This window comes from Equus asinus, chromosome 20 (assembly GCF_041296235.1).
Source record: "Equus asinus isolate D_3611 breed Donkey chromosome 20, EquAss-T2T_v2, whole genome shotgun sequence".
NCBI lineage: Eukaryota > Metazoa > Chordata > Mammalia > Perissodactyla > Equidae > Equus > Equus asinus.
The window spans coordinates 26,573,099-26,600,211 of record NC_091809.1 but is presented as its reverse complement, the minus strand read 5'-3'; the positions used below and the strand labels follow the sequence as shown (position 1 = coordinate 26,600,211).

Genomic DNA, 27,113 nt, shown 5'->3' with positions numbered 1-27,113 from the left:
GCCTCTGCCTCCACTTTTCTCAGGAAGAGGCCCGGGGAGCCGGGGGGCCGGCGGAGGAGCTTGGGGAGCACTGTGAGCGGGGCCTGGCTGAGAGGAGCAGAAGATGAGGGAGGCACGCTCAGAGGGGACAGCGGAGGGTCAGAAAGCTTCTGTCACTTCTCCAAGGTCTCGTCCAAGGTCACAGAGGGGAAAAGGGTGGACCTGAAGCTGCACCCGGTTGGTTCCCTCCACCCACCCCCGTGGCCTCCCGGAGGATGAGGACATGCCTCTCCTGGCTGGATCCTAGTCAGTCCCCCCCTCCCAGTGCCTCCCCTCCCACTGGGGCGCCAGCCACTAAACCACCCAGGGAAACAACAGGCCTTTGAACGGCAGGTGGTCAAAGTTCAGAGAGGTTGACGGCATTGCACCAGCTCCGTCCTCCCCCCCCCCACCCCCAGAGCCAGCTTGCGACCTGAAGAGTGAATCAGAGGCCCCAGGCACAGGGCTGGACAGGCAGCCCCCCCACCACTGCTCTGGGCCAGCGGGGGTCCTGTGGGTTTTCACCTGCTGTGCGGAGGACCCAAATGTGACCTGACCCCCTGGAGGCAGTGGTCGAGACCAGCCACGTCCAACAGCAATTTAAAGTGGGTCGCGTTAAACATTCCGGTCACCGCCGTGAAGAAAGTAAAAAGGAACAGGTGAATTTTAAGGTTTTTTTTTTAATAGGGGCAAAATTCACATAAATTACTCATGCAAAGTGCACGATTCCACAGCACTGAGTACATTCACGATGTCGTGTGACCACCACCCCCATCTAGGTTCAAAATATTTCCATCACCCCAAAATAGACTCCGTGCCCATGAGTCAGTCACTCCCCGGTCCCCCTCCCCCAGCCCCGGCGCCCGCTGGTCTGCTTCTGTCTTGATGCATCTGCCCGTTCTGGGCAGTTCACATAAATGGGGTCACACACTGTGTGGCCTTCTGAGACTGGTTTCCTTTGCTGAGCATAATGTTTCCAAGGTCCGTCCACGCTGCAGCCTGTATCCGGGCTTCCTTCCCTTTTATGGCTGGAGCGTATTTCACTGCATATGTACACCACGTTTTCTTCATCTGTTCATCTGTTGATGGGCATCTGGGATGTTTCTACCTTTGGGCTCTTGTGAATAATGCTGCTATGTACATGCGTGCACGAGAATTTATCTGAACACCTGTTTTCAATTCTTTGGGGTCCATACCTGGGAGATCTCAATTTGGACCAGCACATTTCAAGCACCCGATAGCCACATGCAGTTCGTGGCGACCGTCCTGGGTAGGGCAGGTCTATCTTCACACGCTTAGGGTGATTCTTGAGCTCTGTTGTGCCCGGGCGGTCTCCCCCACCGCCGCGGGGGGTGTGTCCGGGTGCAGGGTCCCACTCTGCGGGCCTCGTGCTGGGTAGGTGGGTGATGGCTGCACGGTAGGACTGGACAGACCACCCTCCAGCCCCTGCTATGCCACCTGCACACACATCCTGGGTGGTCTGAGTGTTGTGCCCCCACAAAGCTCGTGTGTTGAAATCCTAACCCTCAGACGCACGGTATTTGTTGGCGGGACCTTTGGGAGGTGATGAGGTCATGAGGGTGGAGGCCCCATGAATGGGATCAGGGCCCTAATGAAACAGACCCCAGAGAGCCCCCTCGCCCCTTCCACCATGTGAGGACGCAGCCAGAAGGTGCCGTCCGTGAACCAGGAAGAGAGCTCTCCAGGTGTGTTGACCGTGGACTTCCAGCCTCCAGCACTGTGAGAAATAAATGTCTGTGGTTTATAAGTGGCCCTGTGTGTGGTTCTGTTCTAGCAGCTGGAGCAGACTGAGACACATCCCAACCGGGGACCTCAGCCTTCTAATCAATAAAACAGCAGCGGGCAGGGAAGATGTGTGTGCACAGGCCCTGGGGTTACCTGGCTCTGTGCTGTGTGTGTGTGTGTGTGTGCACAGCACCAACCATGGCAGCACATGGTGATGCTAGAAAAGCAAGAGAACCTGACCTTGCCCCCGCCCCGGGGGGAGGAAGCGACGTCCAGGACCCCACAGGAATTACCTGGCTGCAGAGGCAGCTGCACAGGCCCAGGGGGCCCTGAGCCGGGGGCATCCACTGGGCTGTTCACTGGGGCAAAGGGGGTGCAGAGGGAGGGGTGGCCTGGGCAGGGAGACCCCGGGTCACCAGAGGCTCCTGGAGCTTCTACAGGATTGCTTCTCAGGGAGATGCTCCCAGCCTCTCGGGGCGGAGCTGGCCAGCCCTGAGGCCACAGCAGGGCTCCGTGTGACTCATTCGTCCTGGTGAAGACCCCGCAGCGGAGGCGGAGAAAGCAGCCTTTAAATATAGCTCAGCGCCATCTGATGCTGCGGGCGGCTGGCAGGAAGCCAGCGGCCGCCCGGACCCCGCCAGCCTGCTCTGCGCTGGGTCCAGACAGCCCCGCCTCCCCGCCCTCCCGCCCCTTCCCCTGCAGCCTCAAACAGCCCCCACCCCAGAGGTGAGGGCGTGCGCTCCCACGCAGACACTGTGACGAGCTGGCGTCTAGAATCAGGCATTAGGAGGCCAGCCAGGTGGGGGAAAGCCAAGTCCGGCTTTACAAAGGCCTCTCTCCTTGGCCAGAGCTGGGCCATGGAAATTGCAAATTGTGCGGATGTCCCCAGCTAAGGCAGGTCAGCTCTGCCCCAGGAACTCACCTGGCAGCAAGGACACCAGACCAGACCCGGGGGGTCTGGCTGCCGGCCCCTGGCAGGGCTCCAGCCCCAGATCGGTCTTCCCAGGCTCTGAAGGCATGTGCACGACGGTGGCCCTCTGTGCAAGAGCACCGTCCACCCGACCTCTCAGCCCCGCCTCCACCTGCCCCCACTTCTGGGCTGCACTCCTCCCAGGTGTCCACCTCTCCGCGCCCACTGCTCCATCCGGGGAACTGCAGCCCCCACCCAGCCAGCCCCCAGGCTCTCCACTCAGGCACCCCACCTGACCTGCAGCCCATGAGCTCCCCACACCCACCGGAGCCTCCTGCCTCAGCCCGCCCACCCTCCCAGACAGCAGACCTCTCACCTCCCTCCCTTGCTAGCAATTTCTGCAGCTCCTTCTACTGTACGTCAGCACGGGCTGTGCGCCAGGCGCAAGCTCAGGAGCCGGGATGCACAATGGAGTCAGCCGGGCACTGTGGGTCCCCTGGGCTCCCTGTCAGACAGAGGAGGCAGAGACCACATCAACCACCATGTCAACCAAAGAAAAGGTGCAGAAATAGAAGGAACGACAACCGGGACGTGCGCTGAGAGGGAGCAGGTGGAGGACATTGGACAGGCCGACCTTCCTCCACGGGGGAGGGAAGGTGTGGCAAGCCCGGAGGACGAGGAGTCTGGGAGGAGAAGGGGGAGCCGAGGGACATTCCATGCAGGGAAGGAAGCTCCAAGAAGGAGCAAACCGAGAGGACCGAGATGCAAGGCGCATTGTCCTCTAAACCATTTGGCCTTTACCCTGAGGGCAGTGGGAGCCATTGAGGGCTCAGGAGAGCTGGCAGCCTCAGGCTTCCATGTGTGAAAGCTCACTGACTTAGATTCAGAAGGTAGAACAGCGCATGGCGGGGGCTGGGGGAGGGGCAGAGGAGTTAGTGAATGATGACAAAGCTGTGGAGACGGATGGTGGTGACGGCTACACGACTTAATGCCACGGAACTATACACCTAAAATGGTTAAAGTGGTAAATCTTAGGTATATTTTGCCACAATTTCAAAAAGTAAAAATAGGGAGGCGGGCCCTGTGGCTGAGTGGTTAAGTTTGCGCACTCCGCTTCAGCGGCCCAGGGTTTCACCGGTTCGGATCCCAGGTGCGGACATGGCACCACTCATCAAGCCATGCTGTGGTAGGCGTCCCACGTATAAAGTAGAGGAAGATGGGCATGGATGTGAGCTCAGGGCCAGTCTTCCTCAGCAAAAAGAGGAGGACTGGCAGCAGTTAGCTCAGGGCTAATCTTCCTCAAAAAAATAAATAAATAAACAAAATGGTTAATTTTATGTTACATGTATTTTGTCTCAATTAAGAAAAGGAAAGGAGGGGCCAGCCCCGTGGCCCAGGGTTTCTCCGGTTTGGATCCTGGGTGCCGACACGGCACTGCTCATCGGGCCATGTTGGGGTGGCGTCCCACATGCCACAGCTGGAGGGACCCACAACTAAAATATACAACTATGTACTGGAAGGATTTGGGGGAGAAAAAGCAGGAAAAAGAAAAGGAAGATTTAAAAAGAAAGAAAGAAAAGGAAAGGAGATGAAAAGGGCAGAGAGACCAGCTAAGGGAGGCGGGACATATCTCCAGACCCAAGGCAATGACTGCTGATGGCGACCAGCAAGGGCGGTGACAGCAGAGAGGGAAGCAGAAGAAACGGAGAAACAGGAGATGGTAGACGGGACCTGGCGACTGGTCAGGCGGGCAGTGGCTCATGGGATGGCTCTGTCCCATCCGCCGTCGGGTGGGGCCGTTCCGTGAGGCAGGTCCGGCCTCCGCGTCTTTGCTCCTGCTGTGCCCACCACCAGCCCGTCCATCTCAGTCCTCAGTCCCACTCGCCCTGGAGGCCCAGATGCGCCGTGTTAACTGCCTCCTCCAGTGTTAACTGCCAGTCCAGCCCGTCCCAGTCCCCGAGCTGCTCCACTCTCACTCCGAATTCCTACCACCCCTTTGCTGTCCCAGTGAGGACGTCAGCCGCAAGGGGATGTTTCAGTCTCAGGCCCTTTACAGGAGGCCTCTGCACACTTCCCAAAAGAGCCAGACAGGAAACATTTTCCGTTTCGAGGGCTGGCAGTCTCTGTTGCAACGACTCAACTTTGCCTTGTCGCACAGCTTTGTCAATAAAATTTTATTTAAGGACAGCAGATGTTTGTAAATTGAAATATACTTGACATATAACATTGTGTAAATTTAAGGGGTCCAACCTGTTAATCTGATACATTTACATATGTAGTCTGATTACCATTGTAACAATAAGTAACACTTCTGCATGTCACGTAATTATTCTTTCTGTTTAGCGGTTGGTTATTTCAACCACTAGTGTCTTAGCAAGACTGATGATTGTGACACAGCATTGTCGTCTGTACTCACTGTACTGGACGTTAGACTTCTAGGGTTTATTCACTACTTGTTGCAAGTTTGTCCTCTTAAACAATACCGTCTCCTGTCCCCAGCCCAGACGCTGAGGTTTGAATTGCACGTAATTTTCATGTCGTGAAATGTTTGGGATTTTTTTTCAAGCATTTAAAATACAAAGGGTATTCTTAACTCGCAGGCCCCACAGGCACGGGCGACAGGCTGCACTGAGCACCCCAGCCGTCGACGGTCTCAGCACCGTGTCTTGCCCTGTGTCCACCCCTTCTAACACCACATCAGGGAGTCCGGGAGGATTGCTCAGGTTTTTAAAAATCTATGGCTATTACAAGGATAAGAGGGATCCGTGGGGTCCTGCTGGGGCGCCTTCTCCCCCATCCTGCACCTGCGGCTTCACGGGGAGCTCCTGCCCTCGGTTCGGGGAGAGCACGACCTGCGCCTGCGGGCCCCACCTGACGGTGGACAGCTGCAGCACACAGCCCTTTCCCGGGACGTCCCCGAAGGACCGGGTGACGGGTGCCCCCTGCCCCCGGCTGATGGGCACAACTGGGGCCAGTGCACTGGGTTGTTAGCTTTACTTGGGAAGAGAAATGGCTGGACATGTGACAATATGCTGATTCATGGGCTGCGGCCGGTGGTTTGCCTGGATGGCCAGGGACTTGAAAGGAAGACAGCTGGACAATTGTGACAAGGAGGTCTGGGGAAGCAGTAGGTAGACAGGCTTCTCTGAATGGGCAAAAAGTCTGAAGACATCCGTGGCCATGTGAACGGTCACTGCTATGGTCTGAAGGCTTGTGTCCCCCTCTGGCGAAAAAGACTCTTATATTGAAATCCTAAGCTGCGAGGCGATGGTGTCAGGAGGCTGGGCCTTTGGGAGGTGATGAGGTCATGAGGGCGGAGCGCCCACGGAATGGGACCAGTGCCCTTATAGAAGGGGTCCCAGGGAGCCCGTCGCTCTCCTGCCGAGTGAGGACCCAGCAAGGAGATGCTGTCTGTGAGCTGAGAAGAGAGCTCTCCAGGCACTGGATCCCTGGCACCTCGATCGTGGACTTCCAGTCTCCAGAACTGCGGGAAATGAACGCCTGCGGTTTATAAAGCCCCGTCTGCGGCATTTTTGTTAGAGCGGCCAGAACGGACTGAGATACTCACCAAACGGCGACCTCAGCAGAGGAGGATTTTCACAGTCAAGTGGCTAGAATGCCCCATCCTGTGGACGCCCGGCGGCCTCCCTCCCAGCCACCTGTCATCACCCAATGGGTCATCGACAAAGGGTCACCAGTGGCCCCGCTGGGTGGCCATCAATAGCCCTCTGGTCTACACTGTGACCCTGCTCTCAGCACCGTCCGGAGTCCGCTGTTTCCAGGCGGCTCCAGTGGGCAGGCAGCCGGCGGCCACCCTCCCACAGCCCGGAGCACGGCCACGGTGCAGGCGTGGCTCGCAGGTGGGAGGCCGGTACCTGGAAGGAGCCGGGGATGAGCACCGGCTGGCTCCTTCCCGTCCCCCTGCCTGCGCTGCCTCCCACCACAGACCCTTGGCAATCCTTTTCCTTGATGCCAGAGCAGAAGCCGGCAAGACTGACATTGGGTGAGTTGGTTTCTTTTTCAACTGAGGTAAGACTCACAGAACATAACATTAACCAATAACCATTTTAAAGCGTCTGATTCAGTTGAGTACATTCACAATGCCTTGCAATTATCACCTCTATCTAGTTCCAGAACATTTCCATCATCCCAAAGGAGACCTCGCACTCATTACAAGGTCCCTCCCCATCCCCCCTCCTCCCAGCCTCTGGCAACCACGTATCTACTTCCTGCCTCTGCATGTGCCTGTGCTGGACATTTCCTACAACGAGGTCACACAATCTGTGGCTTTCTGTGACGGGCTTCGTTAGCCGAGCGTGATGTTTTCCAGGTTCCTCCGCAGTGTAGCCTGCATCAGAGCTTCCTTCATTTTTATGGCTGAATAATATCCCGCCACTTGGAGGACCACGTTGCGTTTATCCTTTCATTGTTGATGGACCCGTGGGCTGCTTCAACCTTTGGGCCGTCGGAAAAAGTGCTCCTATGAACACTCCTGTGAAAGAAGGTGTCTGAGGGCCTGCTGTCCATTCTTTGGGGTATGGTGGCTCACTTTTTTTACTTAATATAGCAAGGACATCCCAGCGCAGGCTGGCTCTGCACCCATTCTCTGCCGGTCTGCATGGAGCTCAGTAACTGTGTGTGGAACGAATCAGGAAACCAGGGCATCGATGATGCATCAGTGTTTAGACGACACTTTCCTCAGCATGCTGCCGTTTGTGTTGGCGAAGGAGCTGGTGGCTCAGGCAAGGGCCTTAAACGCATCAGTGGGTTTGGGGGGCAGGGAGCGCAGACCCAGCTGAGCCCAGCAAAGCTGACGGGGGATAGAGGGTCTGCTTCCCCAACTCAGGGACCCAAGTGCTTTTCTGGAAAGGTCACAACCTTACAGTCTCACACTAGGGGACAGAAGGCACAGGGTGCAGGGGTTCCCCCAAGACAACTGCCCAGTCGGCCAGGCCAGCCTGAGGCGGAGGCAGCGTCCACTCAGGAGGGTGTGCCGAGACCCACGTGCCCCGAGTCCTGCAGGGCCGCCACCTGCCTGGCCGCCCACCTGCCCCGTCCACACTGCGGACGCTGGAGGAAGCAGATGGTCCGGAGGTGCCCGCGGACGAGCTCCCCCTCAAGGATGGGGAGGAAACACACAGGCGCCCGCTCCAGCCCCGCCTCTGGGCCGCAAGACCATGTTGCTCCATCGCGGCCACAGTCAGAAGCCACACACACTGGCACCACCCTGCTCTGCCAACAGCCCCCCAAAGATGGGGAACCCCTCTGTCCAGCCCAGAGATCAGCGAACATCTGGAAGAGCCAGCTCTGGCCCACGTGTGGCCTCGCAGGTCGTGGCGACAAGCCCGCGCTGCGGTGGGCGCTGGTGGACCAGCGTGACCGTGTGCGCTTCACGTGCAAAGGCCGAAACTGTGATTTCAAGGATGTTTACATTTCACAGAATGCTCTTCTTTTGTTTTCAACCATCTAAAAATGTAAAACTCCTTCTGAACCCGAGGGCTGTGCAGAGGACCAGCACATGTGGCCAAGGCTGTGGTTTGGCTGTGAGTCATCCGGCCATCACCTCGACACGCACTGGGCCTGCAGGGTGCTGCGCCGACGACCGACAGCGGGTGTGATCACGGCCACCGCAGGCCGGCTTGGCAGCCAGCTGGGCCAGCAAGCGAACCCTGGCACTTTTGCTTCCTTCCTGAGCCACCTCAGTAAAGTCACTTAACCTCTCTGGGCGTCGGGTTTTCACACATAAATGATCCTAGTCGTGAAGACTGTAAATGCGCCCGGCACTGTGCGGGGCGCGCCTGCCCCCATTTTCCCCACTCTGTCTCCAGCTCCCAGGACCCCTGGGCAAACCCTGTTTTTAAAAGGGAGAAGGCAGGAACCTTGGCTCATTGCCTGGCCTCACTCTTCAAGGCCACGGGGCCAGCACCAGGTGCTCCCAACCACACTCGCACTCTGGTCCTGGACTCTGAGACATTCCGCGCCCATGCTCACTTCCGCCTTCCTGCCCAAGCGCCGTTCAGGGGAAAAAATCCCATGAGAGAAGGGTGAGGAAGGTGAGAGGAGGAGGGAGACAGCTGGTGTGCCCGTGTCAGACGGGCCTCCAGGGTCCTGGTCATGATGGGGACGCTAAGAAGGCCAAGAACGAGCCCACCACCACCCCGAACAAGCTCCCCACCGCCCCGCAGCCTGCTCCTCTCCCTGGCTCGCCACCTCCGTGAGTCACCCATCTGGCAGCTGCTGGCCCGGAGCCCGGGCGGGCTGGGCTGTGAGTGGGCAGGGGGCTAGAGACCTACATAAGCCTCTGGTTTCTCCTCCACACCCACAGGGCCCCGGGGCTCAGAGCACACGCCCGCCTCAGCCCAGTCACTCCGAGGCAGGTGGGGCTGCCCGGCCTCCGGCTGCTGTGGTCACCGCCCAGCTCTGGGAACAGGAAGGAAGAGGCTGCCTGTCTCACCCACGGGGCCTGGGAAGCCACCACCCCTCTCTCAGGCAGGGGGGACACGGCCCAGACTGCTGGCCCCGCTGGCCCCAGCCTCCCCAAGATGCCAGCACCTGTCAATCACCGTCACCCCCAGGACTCGGCGGCACACACACAGACACACACACGCGGTGTTACTTTGCAGGTGGGCACGTGGGTGGCAAGGCAGGACAGTCAAAGGCAGGTGGCAAGCCTGTCCCCCACCCCGCCCCACTCCACCCCCAACATCCAGCCACATCTGTGGACGGTCGTGGCTCCCACCGCTGCGGGAGAAGGCCCTGCTGGTACCGAGTGGTGGAGGCAGCGCCCACACAGAAGCATCTGGCCCAAATGTCTGTGGGGGAGACCCGGGCGTGTGCTTGGGTTCAAGGCCAGGCTCTGGCCCTTTGAGCTGTGAAGACGACACAGAGCGGCAGGCGTCTGACCTCGCTGTGCCTCCGCTCCCTCCAGGTGCATGAGGGCGCTGACACTGTAGTGCGCTTCTGTCTCGAGGATTCCGAGAGTCCATATGAGTGAGGTGCTGAAACCAATAGGCATGGCTGTGATGACTGTTGTCATTCTTAGACTTCAGGCTCCAGGCCCCACAGATCTGAATTCGAATCTGACACTTCTCAGCCAAGCCTGGACAAAGGCTGTGGCTGCCTGTCTCGGGGTCACCGGGGGAAACAAACCAGCTCCTGACACAGCCTCGGAGGGCCCAGCAGCGCCCAATCCTGGAAGGGGCATTCGGGGGCATCAAGTCTTCTGGGTTCTGATTCCGAGGATGTCACGGTGACAGGATGGGATGGGCTCAGGTGCAACAGGCGCTGGAGGGGGACGACTGGAGTGGGTGGGGATGGTCCCCGCTGCAGAGGGCATCTGTGGCCTGGCCACCCGGACGGCTGCTGGCAGGAGGTCAGCAGAGTGTCTGTTGGAGCTGGGGATCCTTTCTGAGCTTTCTAGAAGGTACAGGCCAGCTCCAAAAAGGGGAGGCCACCGGGAGCAGGGGACAGGTACACAGGGTAACTCAGGACAATGAGAAGGAAGCTCAGCCCTTTGGAGAGTGGGGCAGAGAATTCCCGGGAGCCGTGTGTGTGTGTGTGTGTGTGTGTGTGTGTGTGTGTGTGTGTGTCTGTGTGTGTCTTGTGTGTGTCTGTGTGTGTGTGCTTGTGTGTGGCTGTGGGGAACCCGCTGCACCCAGACCCAGCTCAGAGCATTGAGATAAAGGCTGCCAGCCCAGTCTGACAAGAAACTCAGGTTTGGGCTGGGCCACGTGGCCCTGGGGCCGATCCTGGCTCCAGGATCCAGGGACAAGGCTTGCCTTGTCTCCAGGGAACTGCTGGGAGGTCAGGGGCCTCGTGTGTCCCCCTCCCACAGATGTCCAGAGAGTCCTGAGAAAGATGGACAGGACCGGGGAGAAAGGAAGGAGGCGGTGGAAACGAGGACGGCCACCACACCAGGAGACACAGGAGGGCCTGGAGCAGCCAGGACTAGGTTCATGCCGGAAGAGCAGGGCAAGGCGGAGGGCCGGGCAGGGGCTCAGGTGGAGGCTGACCGGCAGGGGGCTGGCCTGAGGCCCGGGCCCCTCTGGCCCCTAACCCGCCCCTGTGGGACAGGGCCCTCCCCGGCGCCCGCCAGCCAGCCCGCCCTCGAGTCTAAAGGGCGAAGGCACGAGCGTTTCTGTCCCAGACGCCAGCCAGCGAGGGGCTGGCAGCAGGCTTTCCAGTCTATCGGTTTGATTTTGCTCAGTAAATAGTGATCACCAAAAAAAGGCCACACCCAAACCAGCTTTGTCCTCCTCAAGCCTGTGGGCACGAATTGGCCCTGGAGGTGTATTCACCCTGAGGGAGGAGAAAAGATGGTACAGAGTCACTCAGTAAGTGGGTGTGAAAAAGCTGGAGAGGGACCATGGGGGATGGTCAGCCTCGGATTCGAGGAGAGGAAGGAAAAAAGGCCGTCTACTGGTGGCAGGAAGGCCTGGGTGTGGCTGTCACCACCCTGAGCTCTGCTTGTCTGTGAACAGGAGACGAACAGGGTACATACACACATAGACACACACAGACACACACAGAAAAAGTCCACCCGCCCACCTGAAGGGCCCTAACCAACCCTGCCCCCAAACCCAGGAGAGGAAGAAAAACAATGGACTTCATTTTACTGGGCACAGATGGCTCTGTGCCTCAGTTTCCCCATCTGTAAAACAAAGCCGGTGAAAGTGCCACTTTAATTCTGACCCAGGCTGCCGTGAGGGTTGACTAAGTGAATACAGTCATGTGTCGCTTAATGGTGGGGGCACGTTCTGAGAAATGCATCGTTAGGTGACTTCATCGTTGTGCGAACGTCACAGAGGGCATGTACACACATCTAGGTGGGACGGTGCTCATCTTGTGGGACCACCATCCACCGGTGACTGAAAAAGTTGCTATGTGGCACATGACTGGACGTGTGAGGAGCCGAGCACGGGACCTTCTCACAGGAAGCATCAATAAATGTCATCACTTCTTTTTTATTTTTTCTTTTTGGCAAAGAAGATTGGCCCTGAGCTAACATCTGTGCCGATCCTCCTCTATTTTGTACGTGGGACACCACCACAGCGTGGCTGATGAGTGGCCCTAGGTCCATGCCCAGGATCCGAGAACCCCAGGCCACCAAAGCACACCGTGTGAACTTCACCACCATGCCACCAGGCTGGCCCCTGTCGTCACTTCTCATATGGAGGAGTGTTGTTTGGTCTCTAGCTAACCGGAAGCCCCCGGGGCCGGATGCTGAGTCTCCCGGGGCCTCAGAGGCTCTCCGCGGTGGCGGCTTCTGAAGAGGGCGCTTCTGTAGGGGAGGAAGACGTTTCCTCTACCGGCTCTGGGTCCTTCTGCTGGCCAACGGCAACAAAGTAAATTCACATGAGACAGAATAACAGGAGAAAATGAAACAAAGCTTGATAACACGTATTCACGGGAGAGGCTCAGGCAACCTGAGCAACTCAGCCAACTGGCCGAGGCTGCCTGTTTAAGCATCTCCAGCTGCAGACAAGGGGGACGCTGGGGCAGTGGTTTGGGTCTTCGAAAGGGAGGAAGGCAACGCACGTGGAAATGGAAAAGCAAATGTTTGGTAAATAGAACTTTGCTAAGAGTGGGCTCAGCGAGGGTGCTCCCAGTCTACCGGAACCCAGAGTTATCTGCGGTGATGGCCTGTCCTGGGGACAGGCCTTTATTTTAAATTTCTTTTAGGCAGTTAGTGGGGAAAGGCAAGCCTTTATTGTCTTCAGCTCAGAACAGGCTGCATACCAGAGTGGCGCATCTTGCATCTCGGGGTGGCCTGCCCTGAACCCCATCACTTCTCAGGCTGGTTCTGCAAACAGAAGGCACATTACATGAACCCTCAGTCAACACGGGGCTAACTGCCCGGCCTGTCCACCCAGGGCTCCAAGAAAGAGCAAGGTGTTTTCAAGACCCACAGCTCAGCTCCCCGCCCCCCCCCCCACCCCCCGGTCCAGAGGACCACCCTGAGCTCCTGTCAGGCCCTTGGGAGAACTTCCCAAACTGGAGGAAACTGAGGCACAGACCGCCAAGGGAACTGGCTCAGGAGGTCACCTCAGGTAACCCATCAGGGCAGCTGGGACAGTGACTGGCAAACTTAGCTGTACCTAGGACTTGCCTAGGACGCCTGGGTCCCCTGCCTGTCGCCGCCCCCCCCCCCCCCTCAGAGATCCAGGGAACCCTCAGCGCCCACTGCAGAGGCTTCTCCCCGGCTGGCCACGCCCCGTCCCCTGGCTTCACAAGCCTTAGCCTCACAGGGGAAAAGAAACAGACCCTGTGACTCCACGCAGGAGGGCAAGGTCTGCATTCGCCTCCCCTTTCCCGGTCACCTTTGCAAGACAAGAGCTGGAAGCAGAGAAAAAGGGCTGCACGTTTGCCTGCTCGTCAACGCCCTCGCGCCTCCCCCTCCCCCCAGCCTGGGCCTCGGAGCTGCCCCGCAGCTGCACCCGGAGGCAAGGGTTAACAGGAAGCGCCGGGCGTCCTCCAGCCACAGAAGCCCATTGTTCTCCAGCTGGTCCCCTCCCCTTGTCCAGGAAGACCCTCCGGGGAGCCCCTTCAAAAGGGCTGACCGACAGCTCCAGGCAGCAGGCCAGCCGGTCAGGAGGGCGAGTGCAGGAGGAGGAAGCCCGCTGGGTGTGGGCCGGGGCACAGCTGTCACCACTGCCTCTCGGGGGTTTCCAAGGGGGGGTTCAGACTTGCGTGCCCTGCGGGGGGCAGCCCTCCCCCACAGTCCCCATCTGGAAGCCAGAAAGCTTTGATCTCGAGCCTCTAGGTACAACGTAAGCCCCTGCCTCCCAGTACCCGGCCCTCCACCACCCCCCCAGCATCTCTGGGTCAGAAAGTTTCACACTCCACCCCTCCTCGTCTGATCTGATCTCAGATCTGCCCCGCTCCAGGCCCTAACTGTCAGCTTTTTCTGATTAGCAGACGGCCTGGATGGGGCGGGGGAGGAAGAGGAGAGCCTGGATGGGGCGGGGGAGGAAGAGGAGAGCTGTGAGCAATTCCCTGGGAGCCTCTGGGGGCGGGCAAGGCGGGGGCTCGCAGCTGGCAACCAGATGTGGGTGGACAGGCTGAGGGGGAAATTAACTGGTACCAGTCGGGGTGGCGTGGCGGGCAGGAAAGACAGGACCTCAGGGGTCCCCGCCAGGCACATAGGTGCTGGAGGGAGGGTGGCGGGACAGTGAACACTGAGATTACTTCTTAACTGAGAATAAACAACGTGCTGGGGGAGGAGGTGGATCTGGGGCCCACTGGGCCAGGACACTGGAAGGCAGCAAGAAATAAAAGGGGCAGAGGGGGACAGCGGGATGGTGGACCCAGGGGCACTTCTGCTGAGAGGGCCTGCAACGAAAGGGGCAGGCAGGGAGCTGGCCTTGGGAGGCCTCAGGTCTGGAGATGAAGGTCGAGGGCCTCAGCCCCTGGGCTCAGCTCTCTGGACCGGACACTGCTGTGAGGGTGCAGGGCTCCCTGGACACGAGTGGGGGCTTCAGCAGCCTCCACGCCAAGGGTGGAGAGCGCGAGCCGGAGACTCGGGCAAGCTCCATCTCCCTCCTGCTTCTTGCGCCGTTGACCTGATTCCCGCGCGGCCCCGAGGGTCTCAGGATGCGGAAGGGCAGGCGCGGGGCGAGGGGTCCAGGCATCCGGGTTCTGGGAAGCGGCCAGGGCAGCGCGCAGGCCGGGCCGGAGGGCGGGAGGCGGGGCTCGATTTGCATGCCCCGCCCCGCCTGTGATTGACACCCAGACCGCTCCGCCCCGCGCCCTGGCCCGCGACCCACCCGAGCGTCCCGCCTCGGACGTCAGTTTCCCGGCGGAGATCGGGGCCCGCCCAGCCGGGCCTGCGCCGTCCCCCTCCGGCCGCCGGCCTCGCCCAGGCTTCTGGGAGCGGGGAAGCCGGTCTGGGCGCTGCTTCTGGGCTGGTCCTGACCTGTGGCCTGGCCCCTTCCCAGCTCCGCGGAGGCTGAACTGGGGCGCCTGTCCCTGGGGTCCTGCACAGCGAGGGCAGGGATCTCGGGAGAGGAGACACGACCAGGGCCGTCCTCTACTTGCTCTCCTGCAGGGCGATCCTCCCTGGGCCTCAGTTTCCCGGTCTGTAAAAAGCAAACATTAAAAAGGATCGACCTCCAAATGCGTCGTTCATTCACAAAAACTGCTTAGTAAGCACCTGCTAGACTCCTCTCTGTCCTCATGGGGGCCGCAGGCTGGAAGAGGACAAATCCAGAAACAAATGTAAAACGGCAGTTGCGATAAATACTGCAAAAAAAAAAAAAAAAAAAGCTCTTTATCTGCATGTCAATAAATATAGGGGTCTTAGACCAAAATGGGAGGCAGACGGGAACGCTTCCCTGATGACTTGTGCCCTTGTTCTGAGCTGACCTAACTAGACGAATAGTGAAAAATTTTAGGAGGATCAGCATATGCAAAAGCCCTGTGGCTGGGAAGATTGTGGAAGCTTGAGGAACAAACAGCAGGTCCCTGCAGCTGAGAGTAATGCAAGATTAGGCCAGAGACGATGGGCTGGGCCCAGACTGAGTCGGGCCTTTCACAGTTTCGTCACTCCTCCAGAAGCGGAAATTTCCTCCCTCCAGGACAGTGGGCAAAGCGATTCAATGTTCTTCCAATAACAGGGAATGAATCCCTGGGAATCTCTCCCTTTTCAGCTTTCAGTCCTCAGCTAGACTTCTGACTGAGGCCAGTCTCCTGCCTGTAGTAACCAGGTGTCCTGAACTTGCTAACCTTCCTTTGTGACTAAGTCTAAGCCTGGAACCTCACACTGGCTACTGTTTCAGCAGGATCTTATGACATTGTTTCATTTTCATTGTAACCTTTATGAACTGTTACTTTCTAAGTATGGTGAGTGATTAACAAGGGGGTTAAGTTAAAAAAATTAGATAAATAATAGTACAGTTGTTACACAGAGATGACGAAAATCTTGACAGTTAATTGTCTGAGGTTTGGGAAGTTCTATTCTAAGAGCCATAGGAAGCCATTGATTAAATGAGCTAATAAAATATTAAGCATTTAACACCTGCTTACCCCAGACAACCTCATTTACTCATTCAGGCCTGGGCTGGGCTTTTGTGAAACTGACATTCGAATGAGGACACAGATGCTAAACAGAATGTAAACATACCCTTTCAGCCGGTGAGCAGTGCTCTAAGGAAGGCTGAGCAGGGTCAAGGAGCAGAGCGGCAGAGGGGGTGCTATTTTAGATCAGGTGGCCCAACAAGGCCTCTTAAGGAGGTGATATTTAAGCAGAAACCTGAAGAAGTGAGGATGAACTTGTGGGTGTCTGGGAAAAGAGCGTTGTGGGCAGAAGGACAGCAAGTGCAAAGGCCCTGGGGCTGGAACACCCTTGGCCCGTTCTTCAAGCATAAAGTAGGCCAGTGTGGGTGAAGCAGTGGGGAGCTGGCAGGATGAAACGATCCAGTTTGCATTTCATAAAATCGGTGAGCAGCTGCTGTGGAGAGCAGATTGTCGGGGCAAGGGCCAGGAGGAAGCCGCTGCCCTAATCCAGGTGAGAGACGATGGCAGCTCACACCAGGTGGGAGCCATGAGTGTGGGGAAAGCTCGCAGTGCGATGAGAGGTCAAGTTGATAGCACCCGTGACTGGACAGGGTGAGGGTAGGAGACAAAGGGAGTCAAGGAGGATCCCTCAACTGGAAGAGCTGGCAGGAAATGGCAAGAATCCTTTTTGGGTCCTGCATGTGTGACACACCTTAGCCGCCCACTGAGAGATGCGGGGAGGGGCTCAGGCAGAGGTCTGGAGGTGGGGGGACGTCCAGGATAGAGAGCCAGCATCCTGGCAGCATTCAGAGGCCTCAGACTGAGCGAGGCTGCCGAGGGGGAGTGTAGACAGCAGAGGCCCAGGGCCTGAGGCAGGAGGAAACCTGGGGGTGGGGTGGGGACCTGGAGGAGGGAACGATCAATTCTGTCAACTCAGATCAATTAGGATTTGACTGAACTCCGGAGCTGGGAGGGAAGGCACCCCCTGTTCACACTGAGCCGCTGGAGGGGGCAACTATTTTTCCAGCACACACTTTCCCATACATACATATTCATGTCGCTGTGTGTGATTCCAAATGACCAGCACTGTTGTCACTCCAGCCTCTAACAATAATGCAAAGTGACTTTCTGTGTGCCAGGCGCTCCACTAAGCACTTCACAGGTATTATTTTGCTGCATCTTCACAACGCACCTAAGAGGCAGGGATATGACTGCCCACAGTTTACAGCCAGAGAAACTGAGGCCCAGAGAGGTGAAGTGATTTGCTCCAAGCTGCACAGCAAACAAGTCAAGCTGGCTGGCTGGCTCTGAAGCTGGGCTCCTCAGCCCACGGTGTCCGCAGCTGGCCTTCGTGTCACTCAGCATCCGGGTTCTGAGTTACCTCCATGTCCCAAGCATGCACATGTGTCTAGCGCAGGCCTTTCCTCCCCTGGGCAGCAGCTGCAGAGTCAGCATTCGGCAGGCCAGGCCAGCTGGATGGGCACGTAGGATGTTCCTAATTTGTGCCCATTTTGGACGGCACTGCAGGCCCGAGGTTCCTGGGGAATCCACTGGTCACGGGATATGTGACATTGTTCACAGCTATTGTCCGATCCATCTCTCCGCAGAGGGCCTGTGCCAAGGCCCAGTGCCACGTGATGATGTGAAAACGCCAGGCTTCATCAATGTGGTCCTGACAATTTTCGATTGTGCCTCTTCCGATGGGTGACCTGGGGCTGGTGGAGGGGTGTATCTTAATAGGATGAGTGTGTGTGGGGGGGTGCTTGTCCTGTCTCCCACGCATCATCCCCAGCCCCTAGCCCCGTGGCCCGGCCCAGGAAACCCCCAGGCAGCCGGGCGGGGGCGGGGGTCGGCCAAGCCGCTTCCCGCGGAAGGAAGGGCCCGGCGGTTCCGGCGACAGGATGCGCGGTGAGGCCCCCTCCCCAGCCGCCGGGGACTTCCCGGGCCGGGCAGGTTCGCGGGGGAGTTGCTCGCACGCGGACGCCTTGAGCCACCGCTGAGAGTGTCCCCACGTCCCACTGGGGAGTTGCGGGTCAGCACCCCGAGTGGGTGGCGCTAAAGTCTCCCACGTTCCCCGGGAAGGAATCAGGCGGCGACGGAGGCGAGCTGGGCCGGATTCCCTGGGGAACCCTGAGGGAGGCGGGGAGGGTGGAGGAGGCGGGAGCGGAGCGTCGGGCGGGGGCGGGGGCGGGGGCGGGGGCGGCCCGCCCTCCACCGCAGCCTCCTCCTCCTCCCCTCCCGCCTTGGGGTCAGGCCCCCGGGGTCTCAGGAGGCCCGCGGCGCGGAGCCAGCCGTCGGGAGGCGGGGCGCGCGCTTTCCCGGCGCCTCTCGCCGCCCCCGCTCCCCGCACCTGCGGCTTCTTTGTCCTCCCGACAGCCACTCGCCAACGCCCCGGGGCGACGCCTGCAGCCCTTCTCCTAAACCAGCATCGGGTAAATTCGGGGGAGTTTTTCCTCTGGGATAGCTAACCTGGAGCTGGGGTGGGGCCAGAGCAAATCACTGGGGCTCCCACGGGCATCTCTAAACCTCCAGCCGCCTCGCGGAGGCTCACTTCACCAAAGAGGAAACTGAGGCTGGGAGCGCACCTCCCCTCCTGAGCCACACGATTATGCCGCCAGAGCCTGGAACCAGGGCCTAAGGGGCGCTCCAAAGTGCAGCTGCTCAGCTCCCCCCTCGGGCCGTGAGACCCCCGCCAGAGCGCATTCAGTGGGTCTTCGGAGGAGCGGTCCCCCAACTCTGCTTGGGGTACTGTACCCACCAGTATCCCCCCCAAACAGCCGAACTCGGAAAGCCCTCTCCCCACCCCCAGTTCTAGGGGAATTCCTAAGGAACCCCCAAATGTGAGAGCTCAAAGGACTCAGCGCGCCCGGGAGCCTCGCACGGAAGTGCTGTGGCAAAGAAAAGGGGGCCCAGCCCCCCCGCCCACGTGGTAGCCGGTCAGACCGGTTTCTGGGGCCCCAGCAAGCCGCCGCCACCTCCGGACCCCTTCACCCCGCCCCTCCCCCGCCAGAGAGGAAAACAAGACGGGCAGCACAAGCTTTTGATTCAAATGGTCTTTATTTGTCTATCTGGCGTTCCTAGCAAAAGACCAGATAGATGGAGTTAGAATCCACCAGAGTACACGGGTAAACAGACCCTCAGACGCGCTGACAAGACTCTCCCGTCCCCAAACTGGCCCGGGCTCACGAGAGACCGGGCCCGGTCCGGCCTGACAGCGCCCTAACACCCACCCCCCTCCATTTGTGATTCAGACCAGGAACGTCTAGGTTGATCGTGTCGGTGTGTCCGAGGGACGGTCACGCTGGAGACTGTGACCGTCTTCCCACGTCTAACGCAACCGAAGAGAAAAAGTTTCGCCTGCAATTACAGCAGCCCCCACCACCGCCGCAGGCGCAGGGGCGCGGGGCGGAACCGGCAGCACGCGGGGGCGGCGTGACTCAGGCCGCCCGCCTCCCATCCCCCAGGGCGGGCCACACCCCAGACCCTCCTCCCAGGCCCCACACCCCCGCAAGGCAACAGGAAGCGCCCACGTCCGCCCCATGACGCAACCGTGACCGCTTGCACAAGTATGTCACTGGAGGGGGAGGGGCGGGCCAGAAATTCTCGGAGATCGGAGACGCCAACACCAACTACCGAAAAACCTGGAAGGGGCAGCACGGCCCTCAGTGAAAAACTCAAGTCCGACCCTGAGCAGTTGAAACACCAGGCCTCCCTTCTCCCAGTCCCAGGAGAGGCCGAGGTCCACGTCCCGGTGCGTTCGGGTAACACCTGCGGGCGCGCCGGGTCTCGGCGGAAGGCGCCCGCGCCCCGGCTCAGGCTCCTCGGCGCCAACGCCGCACGCGCTTGGCGACGGCTCCCCGGGGGCAGAGTCCCTCTCCGGGCCTCTCGGCAGCCCCGGCGGCGGCTCCTCTCCACGGTTTCCGCGGGCGCTCTCCCGGGGGCGGGCCTCGCCTCGGGGCCACGCACTCAGGCCGACGGCTCGGCCGCGCTCTGGGCTCCGATCGCGCCGCTCGGGGGTCCTCAGAAGGCCACCACGGCCCGCACCAGCACGTTCAGCATGCTGTCCGCCGGGCGGCAGGCCGGCTTCGCCTCGCACGCCGGGGGCGCCGTCGGGGGCGCGGCGGGGGTGCAGTTCAGGAGACCGGAGAAGCGCCGCTGCAGGACGCGCGCCAGGTTGGGGAAGGCGCCCTCGGCTTGTGCCGGAGGCGGCTGCAGGCGATCGCGGAGCTCCGAGGAGAGCCCTTCCTCCGCCGCCGCCTCCTCTAGACGGGCTTTCTTGCTCGGGACCAGTCCAGCGTCCCCGCTGTCGCTCAAGCTGCTGCTCCGCCGCTTGCGGCTGACTTTGGCGGGGCGCGGGGCACAGCGGGCGGGGGTCTCCTCGGCTCTCGGCGCCTCCTGCGTGTCCATGGGCTCCGGGAAGGGCTGCTCGCCGTCGGGGGCCGCTGCCTCGGCCGCGGCGTGCGCTTCCCGCGGCGGGTGCAGGCGAGGGTCAGGGGAGAGAGCGGGCGGCAGGGGCGGCTCGGACTCGTGGGCGTCCACCTTGGCCGAGAGGTAGAGCTCCCGGGCGCTGCGCATGACCAGCGACAGCTGCAGACTCCGGTGTAGCCGCAGGCCGCCGCGCTGCATGCGCGAGTGGTACATCTTCCACACCGACAGGGTCATGATGCGCTGCGCCTCCTTCTGCACCTCCATGGCGGCTCGACGGCGGGGCCTCGCGGGCTGCGCGGGACAGGGAGCAGGTGCACGCGGGACTCGGGACTCCGCTCTCGCTCGCGCCCACCCCCCGCCCCCGCCGGGACTCCGCTCCGACGCTCTGCCCCGGCCTCCGCCACCCGGGCCCTTTTATACCCAGAGAGAAGTCCCGGAGCCGCCCCGCCCAATCAGAGAGCCGCATCCGGGCTTTCCAGCGCGCCGAGGCTCCAGCCTCCTTAAAGCGACAGGGTGGAATTTACCGAGCGGAGCAAAGGGACGGGAACCCGGGCGAGGGGGAGCGTGCCCCAGTCCACGCTGAGCCATCGGGGAGGAGAGGGTGTCTCCTTTCTCGGAGCCCCCCAATGCGCCCGCGCGCAGGCTCCGGAGAGGGGGCCGCGGGTGGGCACCAGGGCCCACCCACGTGCTTGCCTCTGGCGGCCCCAGCGGGTCATAGGCGGCAAGTTTCCCTGGGCACCCGGGAAGACCCGGGTAGGAGTCGGTACGTCCCCCGTGGGCAGTTCCTAGCATCCTGCAGGCGCCTGATGATTTTTGAATCAATAACGATTCTAACGCTTATTCAGCGTTTATTACGTGCCAGCTGCTTTTAAGGGCTTTCCTTTCGCAAATACCTCATTGACCCCTCAGCTCCACTCCGCGGAGAGCACCGTTAGACCTCATTTCTCCAAGTGGGGAAACCGAGGTGGAGTGACTCGTCCACTATTTGCTAAACGCATCAATGCGCCACTGCGGTGAAAGGGGACCACGGGGGCCTCCAGCTCTGCCGTCTCTCCGGCGCACGCCAGCCCTGCTCACTCCCCTCGTCTGTAGGCAGTAAGGAGGCAGGCAGCGCCGCTGGCTCCAGGGCAAAGCTGCCCACTCCACGGGCGGCGGACGTCTGCAAACACGAGCGCCGCCCGGGCTGCCGTTTCTGCGCTCAGCACTGCGCATCGCCCCCGTTTGCCTCGGCCCGAGCTCCACGGGTGGGTTTGGCGCTCGCAAGGCGGAGGAACCGGCCGGCCGCACGCCCGTCAGCGGGCACACGTGGTTGCCACCCCCAGCCGACGCTGCCGTGCCCCGCCTTTGCGCCCCGGGAGGCATGCCTAGGGTAGGAGCTGGAAACTTGAACAACGCAGAGACAAATTGAAAACATCGGCCCCGCCCTCCGCTACGCGCTAATGCTCCAAAAAAACCTGTTTCCAGTTCCTCCAAAAAAAAAGAAGATGCAAACTCGTTCGGATAGCTCTGTCCATTCGTGGCGCGGGCCCTTTAAGGGGAGGCTCCGCCCCGCTGACTCTCGCGCGGAACCTTTCCCGCCACAGCATTCGCGAGACTTCCAGAACTAAATTCGGAAGCAATGACGCAGGGCCAGCGCGCGAGCCGCTTCCGGCTGCCCATATAAGGACAGGGGCGGGGCTCTCTGTGCCCGCAGCGGCCGGCTTCTTCCGGGCGGGAGGGGGCCCCGGCAGGAGCCCGCGGCCTCGGGGCCAGAGTCCACGCGGGCCGGCGGGGAGAGGGAGGTTTCGCTTCCTTCCCTCCGGAGGCCAGGAATGCCTGACGCCCCTCCGGGAAAGCCGCCGCCGCCGGGGAGGGGCGACCTCAGGGCTCCCACCGACGCCATCTCCCCGAGACCCAACACAAGGGGCAACGCACTGCGGACCCCTTCATCACTGTTCCCCCAAGCAGATCCCACCGTTACTTCCCCCCTACGAGGTCCCTCCCATATATTCCTGCTCTTTCCCCCAAATCGATGCTCTCAGGCACCCCTGGCGCCCGCTCAGGTCCCGCCCCCCAACCCCGCACATGGGAACTCGACCATTATTCTCTCTTCTGAAAGATCCCTCCAAAAACTCCCCAGTGAGGGATCCCGCCACACGCCACGGCGACCCGCTGAGAACGCCCCCATCCCCGACCCCACGAGCCTGCACCATGGCATCGCCAACCCAGGCGCCAGCTCTGAGACCCCACACAGGGACTCGGACACGCGCAGGGGCGGCCCTCGAGGGCTGCTCCAGACACCCCGCCCGCCCTGCATCGGGAGATCAGGCCCCCGCTCAGGCGCTGGCTGCCCCCGCAAAAGACTGCTTTCCCGGAGACCCCACACAGGACTCCTCCGTCACACAGGAGGCGACCTTAGGAGTCCCTCCCCAGACGGAGACCCCACACGCGGAGGGCTTCCCTGCAGACCATCCATCCTCAGAGCCACCCCCACAGCCCCTCATGCACCCAGAAGGACCCCCACCCCCAGAAGCAGCTCCGGGGCCCCACTCACTGCACCCCGCCCCGGGACGACCTCGAGGCGCCCCTCCTCCGCAAGGAAAATGAGGAGGAGGGGAGAGTGCGGCAGAACCCCGCCCCGGAGTACGCCCGCGCCTCCCCCCACCACGAGGAAGGTGCCCCTCCGCCCCCCTCTCCGCCCCTGTGCCGCTCCCGGCCCTGAGCGGGGAGGATCTGCCAGGACAGGATCCCGGCGCGGGCTCAGCAGTCCGTTAGGAGGGTCTACGAATAGAATGAGCCCCTTCCCCAGCCATATCTCGCCTGATTTGAAGGACGCTGTTATTATTTACATTGCCCAGAAAGGAAACTGAGGTTGCGCAGCAACTATCCGAGGGGCAGGGTCTCGAACCGAGGGACTCCGAGCTCCCACCCGAAGCCGGCTGGACAGAAAACTAAGACGTTGCCGGGGTAGGCGGACCGAAGGGGCGGGACGAAGCCTTCGCTGCCCACAACCAAGATGGCCGCCAAGAGGCGGAAGTGTTCGCTCTTGGGGCCTCCTAGGCCTCTCTTTCTCCCCTGGCGGACCCGCTCTCGATGGTGGAACGGGTCACGTGACGGGGGCGGGGGTGGCGGCGCATTCTCCACCTCTGGGGGAGAATCAGCGAGCAAGGCCGAGCGGGGAGGCGGCTCGGCCTCCGCCCTGGTGTAACATGTCTCTCGAAGACCCGTTTTTTGTCGTCCGAGGGTGAGTGACAGCGATGGGGAGGGCAGAGGACGCTCGGTCCACCTGCCAGCCAGTGCCCGAGTGCCGGCCAGAGCATGCCAGGCGGTCTGGGCACGGCTGTCGGGGTGCGCGGGTCGCGATCGCCGGGTGGCCGCGTGGGAGGGCTTCGCAGGGGCTGTGAGGGTCTCCTGAGCCCTCCACTCGTTCGGGGCGCGCCGGCGCGCGGGAGGCCCGCCTGCCCCCAGCCGCGCCCGCTGTGCCCCCGCCCGCAGCGAGGTGCAGAAGGCGGTAAACACGGCCCGAGGGCTGTACCAGCGCTGGTGCGAGCTCCTGCAGGAGGGCGCGGCAGTCGGACGCGAGGAGCTGGACTGGACGACCAATGAGCTGCGGAACGGCCTGCGCAGCATCGAGTGGGACCTGGAGGACCTGGAGGAGACTATCGATATCCTGGGGGTCGGAGGGCGGCATGGGAGAGCCCACTGCGGGGACAGGGGGCGCTGGGAGCCAGCCCTTGGGGGAGGCCCGACACCTGGGAGGTGTTGAAGGCTTTCAGGCGGAGGAGGGGGTAGTGTCTGGCTCTAGCCTTGACTCTGGACTCGCGGCTTACGCATCGTGGAAGCCAACCCAGGCAAGTTCAAGCTCCCAGCCGGAGACCTGCAGGAGAGAAAGGTGTTCGTGGAGAGGATGCGGGAGGCGGTCCAGGTGAGGAGAGGCTCCGATGGAGTGCCTGTGGGGAGGCTGGGGCGTCTTTAGTCTGACGCTGTCCTCACCCCTAGGAAATGAAGGACCATATGGTCAGCCCAGCAGCCATAGCCTTCATGGAGAAGAATAATAGAGAGGTAAAGTGTGCCGACCCAGCATCCTCACTGAGCGTTTGGGGGGCCCTCCCCTTTGAGTGCAGGCCTGACCCCTCTCTGTGCGTATAATCCCTTCTGCCTTTGCCCGCGGGTCTACACTGGTTTCCGGGGGGAGGGGGTGGTTCTTGTACACCTGTTTCTTTCCTTTTCTGTGTCTTACTGTTTCCAGGACATACATGGATTTTTTTCTCTGTGTGCGCGCCTGACCCACATGAACATGTGAACTGGGTCTCTGAGCGTACCTCTGTACACCTTTCCCTCTGTGTTGTGTGTCTGTTGTCCGCATGTTGGAGACACCAGCCTCTCCCCATCCCACATAAGCCCACGTGGGGCCTGGGAGGGTGGGGGGCTGAGGCCTGCATCAGCTTGGAGTCCTGTAGCAGTGCCCACGTGCCGTCCAGGTGGCCTTGGGGATTAAAGTCCAAATTGGTAAATATACCTGTTAATGTGATAATAATTGGTCTCCACGAATTAATTCATTAAATTCTCATTCTAGCTCCAGGAAATAGAGATGACAGTGCTTCTCATTTTACAGATGAGGGAATTGAGACACAGGGAGGTCAAGTGACATGGCCCTGGGGTCACCTTGCCAGTCAGGGCTGGGTCTGGGGAAGCTTCCTGACTAGCACTGTCTAGATTTGCCACAAACTCATGTCTGGCTCTGCTGTGAGTGGGCATCGCTCCCTGAGCCTGTGCTCTGTGCCACCGCAGCTGCTGACGGGCAGGCCAGCCGCCCAGAAGTCCTCCGGTGACCTGCTGGATGCCAGCATGGTCTCAGCCACCTCTCGCTTCCTCGAGGAGCAGCAGGCCGCGCAGCAGGTTTGTGTGGGTGGTTTGTGTGGGTGGCGGGGCCCTGGGCTGGAGCAGCCGGCGGGCAGCTTGGGGCTCTGCCGACAGCAGTTCCTGCTCCTGCCGTTTGCAGCTCATCGTGGACCAACAGGATCAACAGCTGGAAATGGTGTCTGGGAGCATCCGGGTTCTGAAACACATGTCTGGTCGCGTCGGGGAGGAGCTGGATGAACAGGGCTTGTGAGACCGGGCCTCGGGTGGGCCGGGAGCCCTCGGCTGCCGTGCTGGTGTGCACGGACCGCGTGGGGCTGACGCCATCCTGGTCCCGGCAGCCTACTGGACGCCTTTACCCAGGAGATGGACCACACCCAGTCCCGGATGGATGGGGTTCTCAGGAAGATGGCCACGGTATCCCACATGACGAGTGGTGAGTCTCTTGGGGGAGGCCCTCAGGGGTGGGGGGAGCGGGTCCCAGTGGCTCCCTGTCTCGCTGAGATTTCTGACCCTCTCACCCCCAGACCGCCGGCAGTGGTGTGCCATTGGGGTGCTGCTGGGGGTGCTTCTCCTGGTCCTCGTCCTGCTCTTCTCTCTCTGACCCCGGTGTCCCCAGGGGCTGGTCCCTCTAGCTGGGGGAGCTGGCAGGGCCCTGTCCCCTGGGAGGAGGGGGTTCTGTCTGGGGAGCTGTCCCCAGGCTGTTATCCAGAGCCAGTGGGACCCTCAGGGCCCCGGGAGGAGCCCCCGCCACTGGTCCTGCCTCAAGTGCGCTTAGGGGGTGGGGACCGCAGATGCACCCCTGCCCATTTCTGCTTCCAGTGCCCCAAAGCCCTTTGTCTCTGTGCCTTGTACATGTGCCAACTTGGAAATAAAATCCCAGCCTTTTTTGTACATGTTTGTATCATCCAGTGTGTTGTCGACACTTGTGGCTGCCCCTGCTTGCACACACGGGGGCCCCGGGGGGGGGGTGTGTGTGCACGTGTGTACCTTAGGGATTTCAGTGGTTGATATTTGGTGCAGAAGACTATTCCAGTTTATTTCTTGCTTTTCATGATGGATAATTTTATTACTGTTGAAAATTCCAAACTCTGATTGTTCCTTGAGCTTTTGAAGTTCAGCCTAAAAGTCTCCTGCATGCTCTGTGCCTTTAGGGAGGTAAGTCCCTTAGCCATGGAGCCGAGCGGTTGCTTCTGAGGCCCTGAGTAACACTGGCTCCACTGTGCACAGGGTCATCTCTGTGCCTCTGTGACGTGTCACTCTAACAAGGCAGCATTGGTCAGTGGAACGGCCTTGCCCTGGAACCTCTGAGCATGAAGTGACTCCGAGGGGCCGGGAGACTCGTAGGCGTCGTGCACCTCACTGCCGACCTTGAGGCTCCCATTGTCCACGTTCTGGAAGCAGACATCAGAACCACACATCTCACTGGCTCGTTTACACGTTGTCAAGGGCTGTATGTGACAAAGATGTCACTCCATGGGGCCACTCGTCAAATCTTAGGAAGAACCAAGTACGTACAGATCCCTTTTTTAACGCACCCACCAGTGCTAGGGGTTGGGTCCTCCTGAGCCCACCCGCACTCGGCTCTGAGTCTCCGGGGTTAAAGGCTGCCTCTGGGAGTCCGATGGAGGTTCCCCTTCCCCGGGGTTGCACACATTTGTTCAGACAGACTTCCTGTTACTCGAGGCCACTTTGGTTCAATCACCTGTGGGGTTTGTTAGCGATGTTGGCTCCCCAAAACCCTTTGTGGCGGATGAAGCCCAAGCCACCCGCAGGTCTGAGCTGTCACTCCGCACCCTCCCCATGGACGGCTGGGCCTTCCCCGTCACCCCAGGGGGACACACCTGGTTGGGGTGGAGGTGACACCTCACTGCCCACCTCCCAGCAGAGATTTTTTTGACTTGACGACAGGACCCCTGAGATGGCTAAATAACCTTCCCACGCTGGCTGAAATCTCTCTGAATCAAGGGGCCCCTCTTGTCTTCTCACCCCCTGGGGACCCCACCCCCATTTCAAGTATCTCAACCATCACTGGCTGAGCTGGGACTCACGGTCTCATGCCTGTCCCTTCCTGACGTGTGGTGCTGAATCCGGAGGGTGCAGGGTGTGGGTGTTCGGGATGTGGTTCTGGGGTCAGAGCAAAGAAGGGCGGCGAGCCCGTTTTGAAGGGGCTCCATGG

At 60.5% G+C, this 27,113-nt stretch overlaps 3 protein-coding genes across 13 annotated transcripts; 1 reads left to right on the top strand and 2 right to left on the bottom strand.

Moving 5' to 3' along the window:
* Positions 1-11,614: 11,614 nt before the first annotated feature.
* LOC106844289 (uncharacterized) lies at positions 11,615-23,046 on the bottom strand. 10 transcript variants are annotated; one of them, XR_011496207.1, is made up of 6 exons: positions 22,924-23,039; positions 14,826-14,914; positions 14,589-14,751; positions 12,938-13,009; positions 12,413-12,476; positions 11,619-12,000 (listed from the first exon to the last, which is right to left on the bottom strand). XR_011496207.1 is itself a non-coding variant. In XM_070492184.1 (6 exons), the coding sequence occupies exons 1-6, from the start codon at positions 16,721-16,723 to the stop codon at positions 11,914-11,916; spliced, it is 576 nt and encodes a 191-aa protein (XP_070348285.1). In that variant the 5' UTR covers positions 16,724-16,856; the 3' UTR covers positions 11,766-11,913. The 10 variants fall into 10 exon arrangements, 1 of the variants encoding a protein (XP_070348285.1); XR_011496210.1 differs by having other exon boundaries at positions 14,826-14,862; positions 22,924-23,023; XR_011496206.1 differs by lacking the exon at positions 22,924-23,039 and adding an exon at positions 16,716-16,853.
* IER2 (immediate early response 2) lies at positions 18,706-21,583 on the bottom strand. Its single transcript, XM_014861720.3, has one exon. It carries the CDS (start codon positions 20,357-20,359, stop codon positions 19,688-19,690), a length of 672 nt encoding a protein of 223 aa, XP_014717206.1. The 5' UTR covers positions 20,360-21,583; the 3' UTR covers positions 18,706-19,687.
* Positions 22,795-25,830, top strand: STX10 (syntaxin 10). Of its 2 annotated transcripts, none has more exons than XM_014861719.3 (8): positions 22,795-23,318; positions 23,570-23,739; positions 23,905-23,999; positions 24,074-24,136; positions 24,866-24,973; positions 25,077-25,183; positions 25,276-25,370; positions 25,462-25,830. In XM_014861719.3, exons 1-8 carry the CDS (start codon positions 23,284-23,286, stop codon positions 25,536-25,538), a joined length of 750 nt encoding a protein of 249 aa, XP_014717205.1. In that variant the 5' UTR covers positions 22,795-23,283; the 3' UTR covers positions 25,539-25,830. The 2 variants fall into 2 exon arrangements, with proteins under 2 accessions (XP_014717205.1, XP_044607830.1); XM_044751895.2 differs by having other exon boundaries at positions 25,077-25,179; positions 25,462-25,829.
* The last annotated feature ends 1,283 nt before the right edge of the window (positions 25,831-27,113 follow it).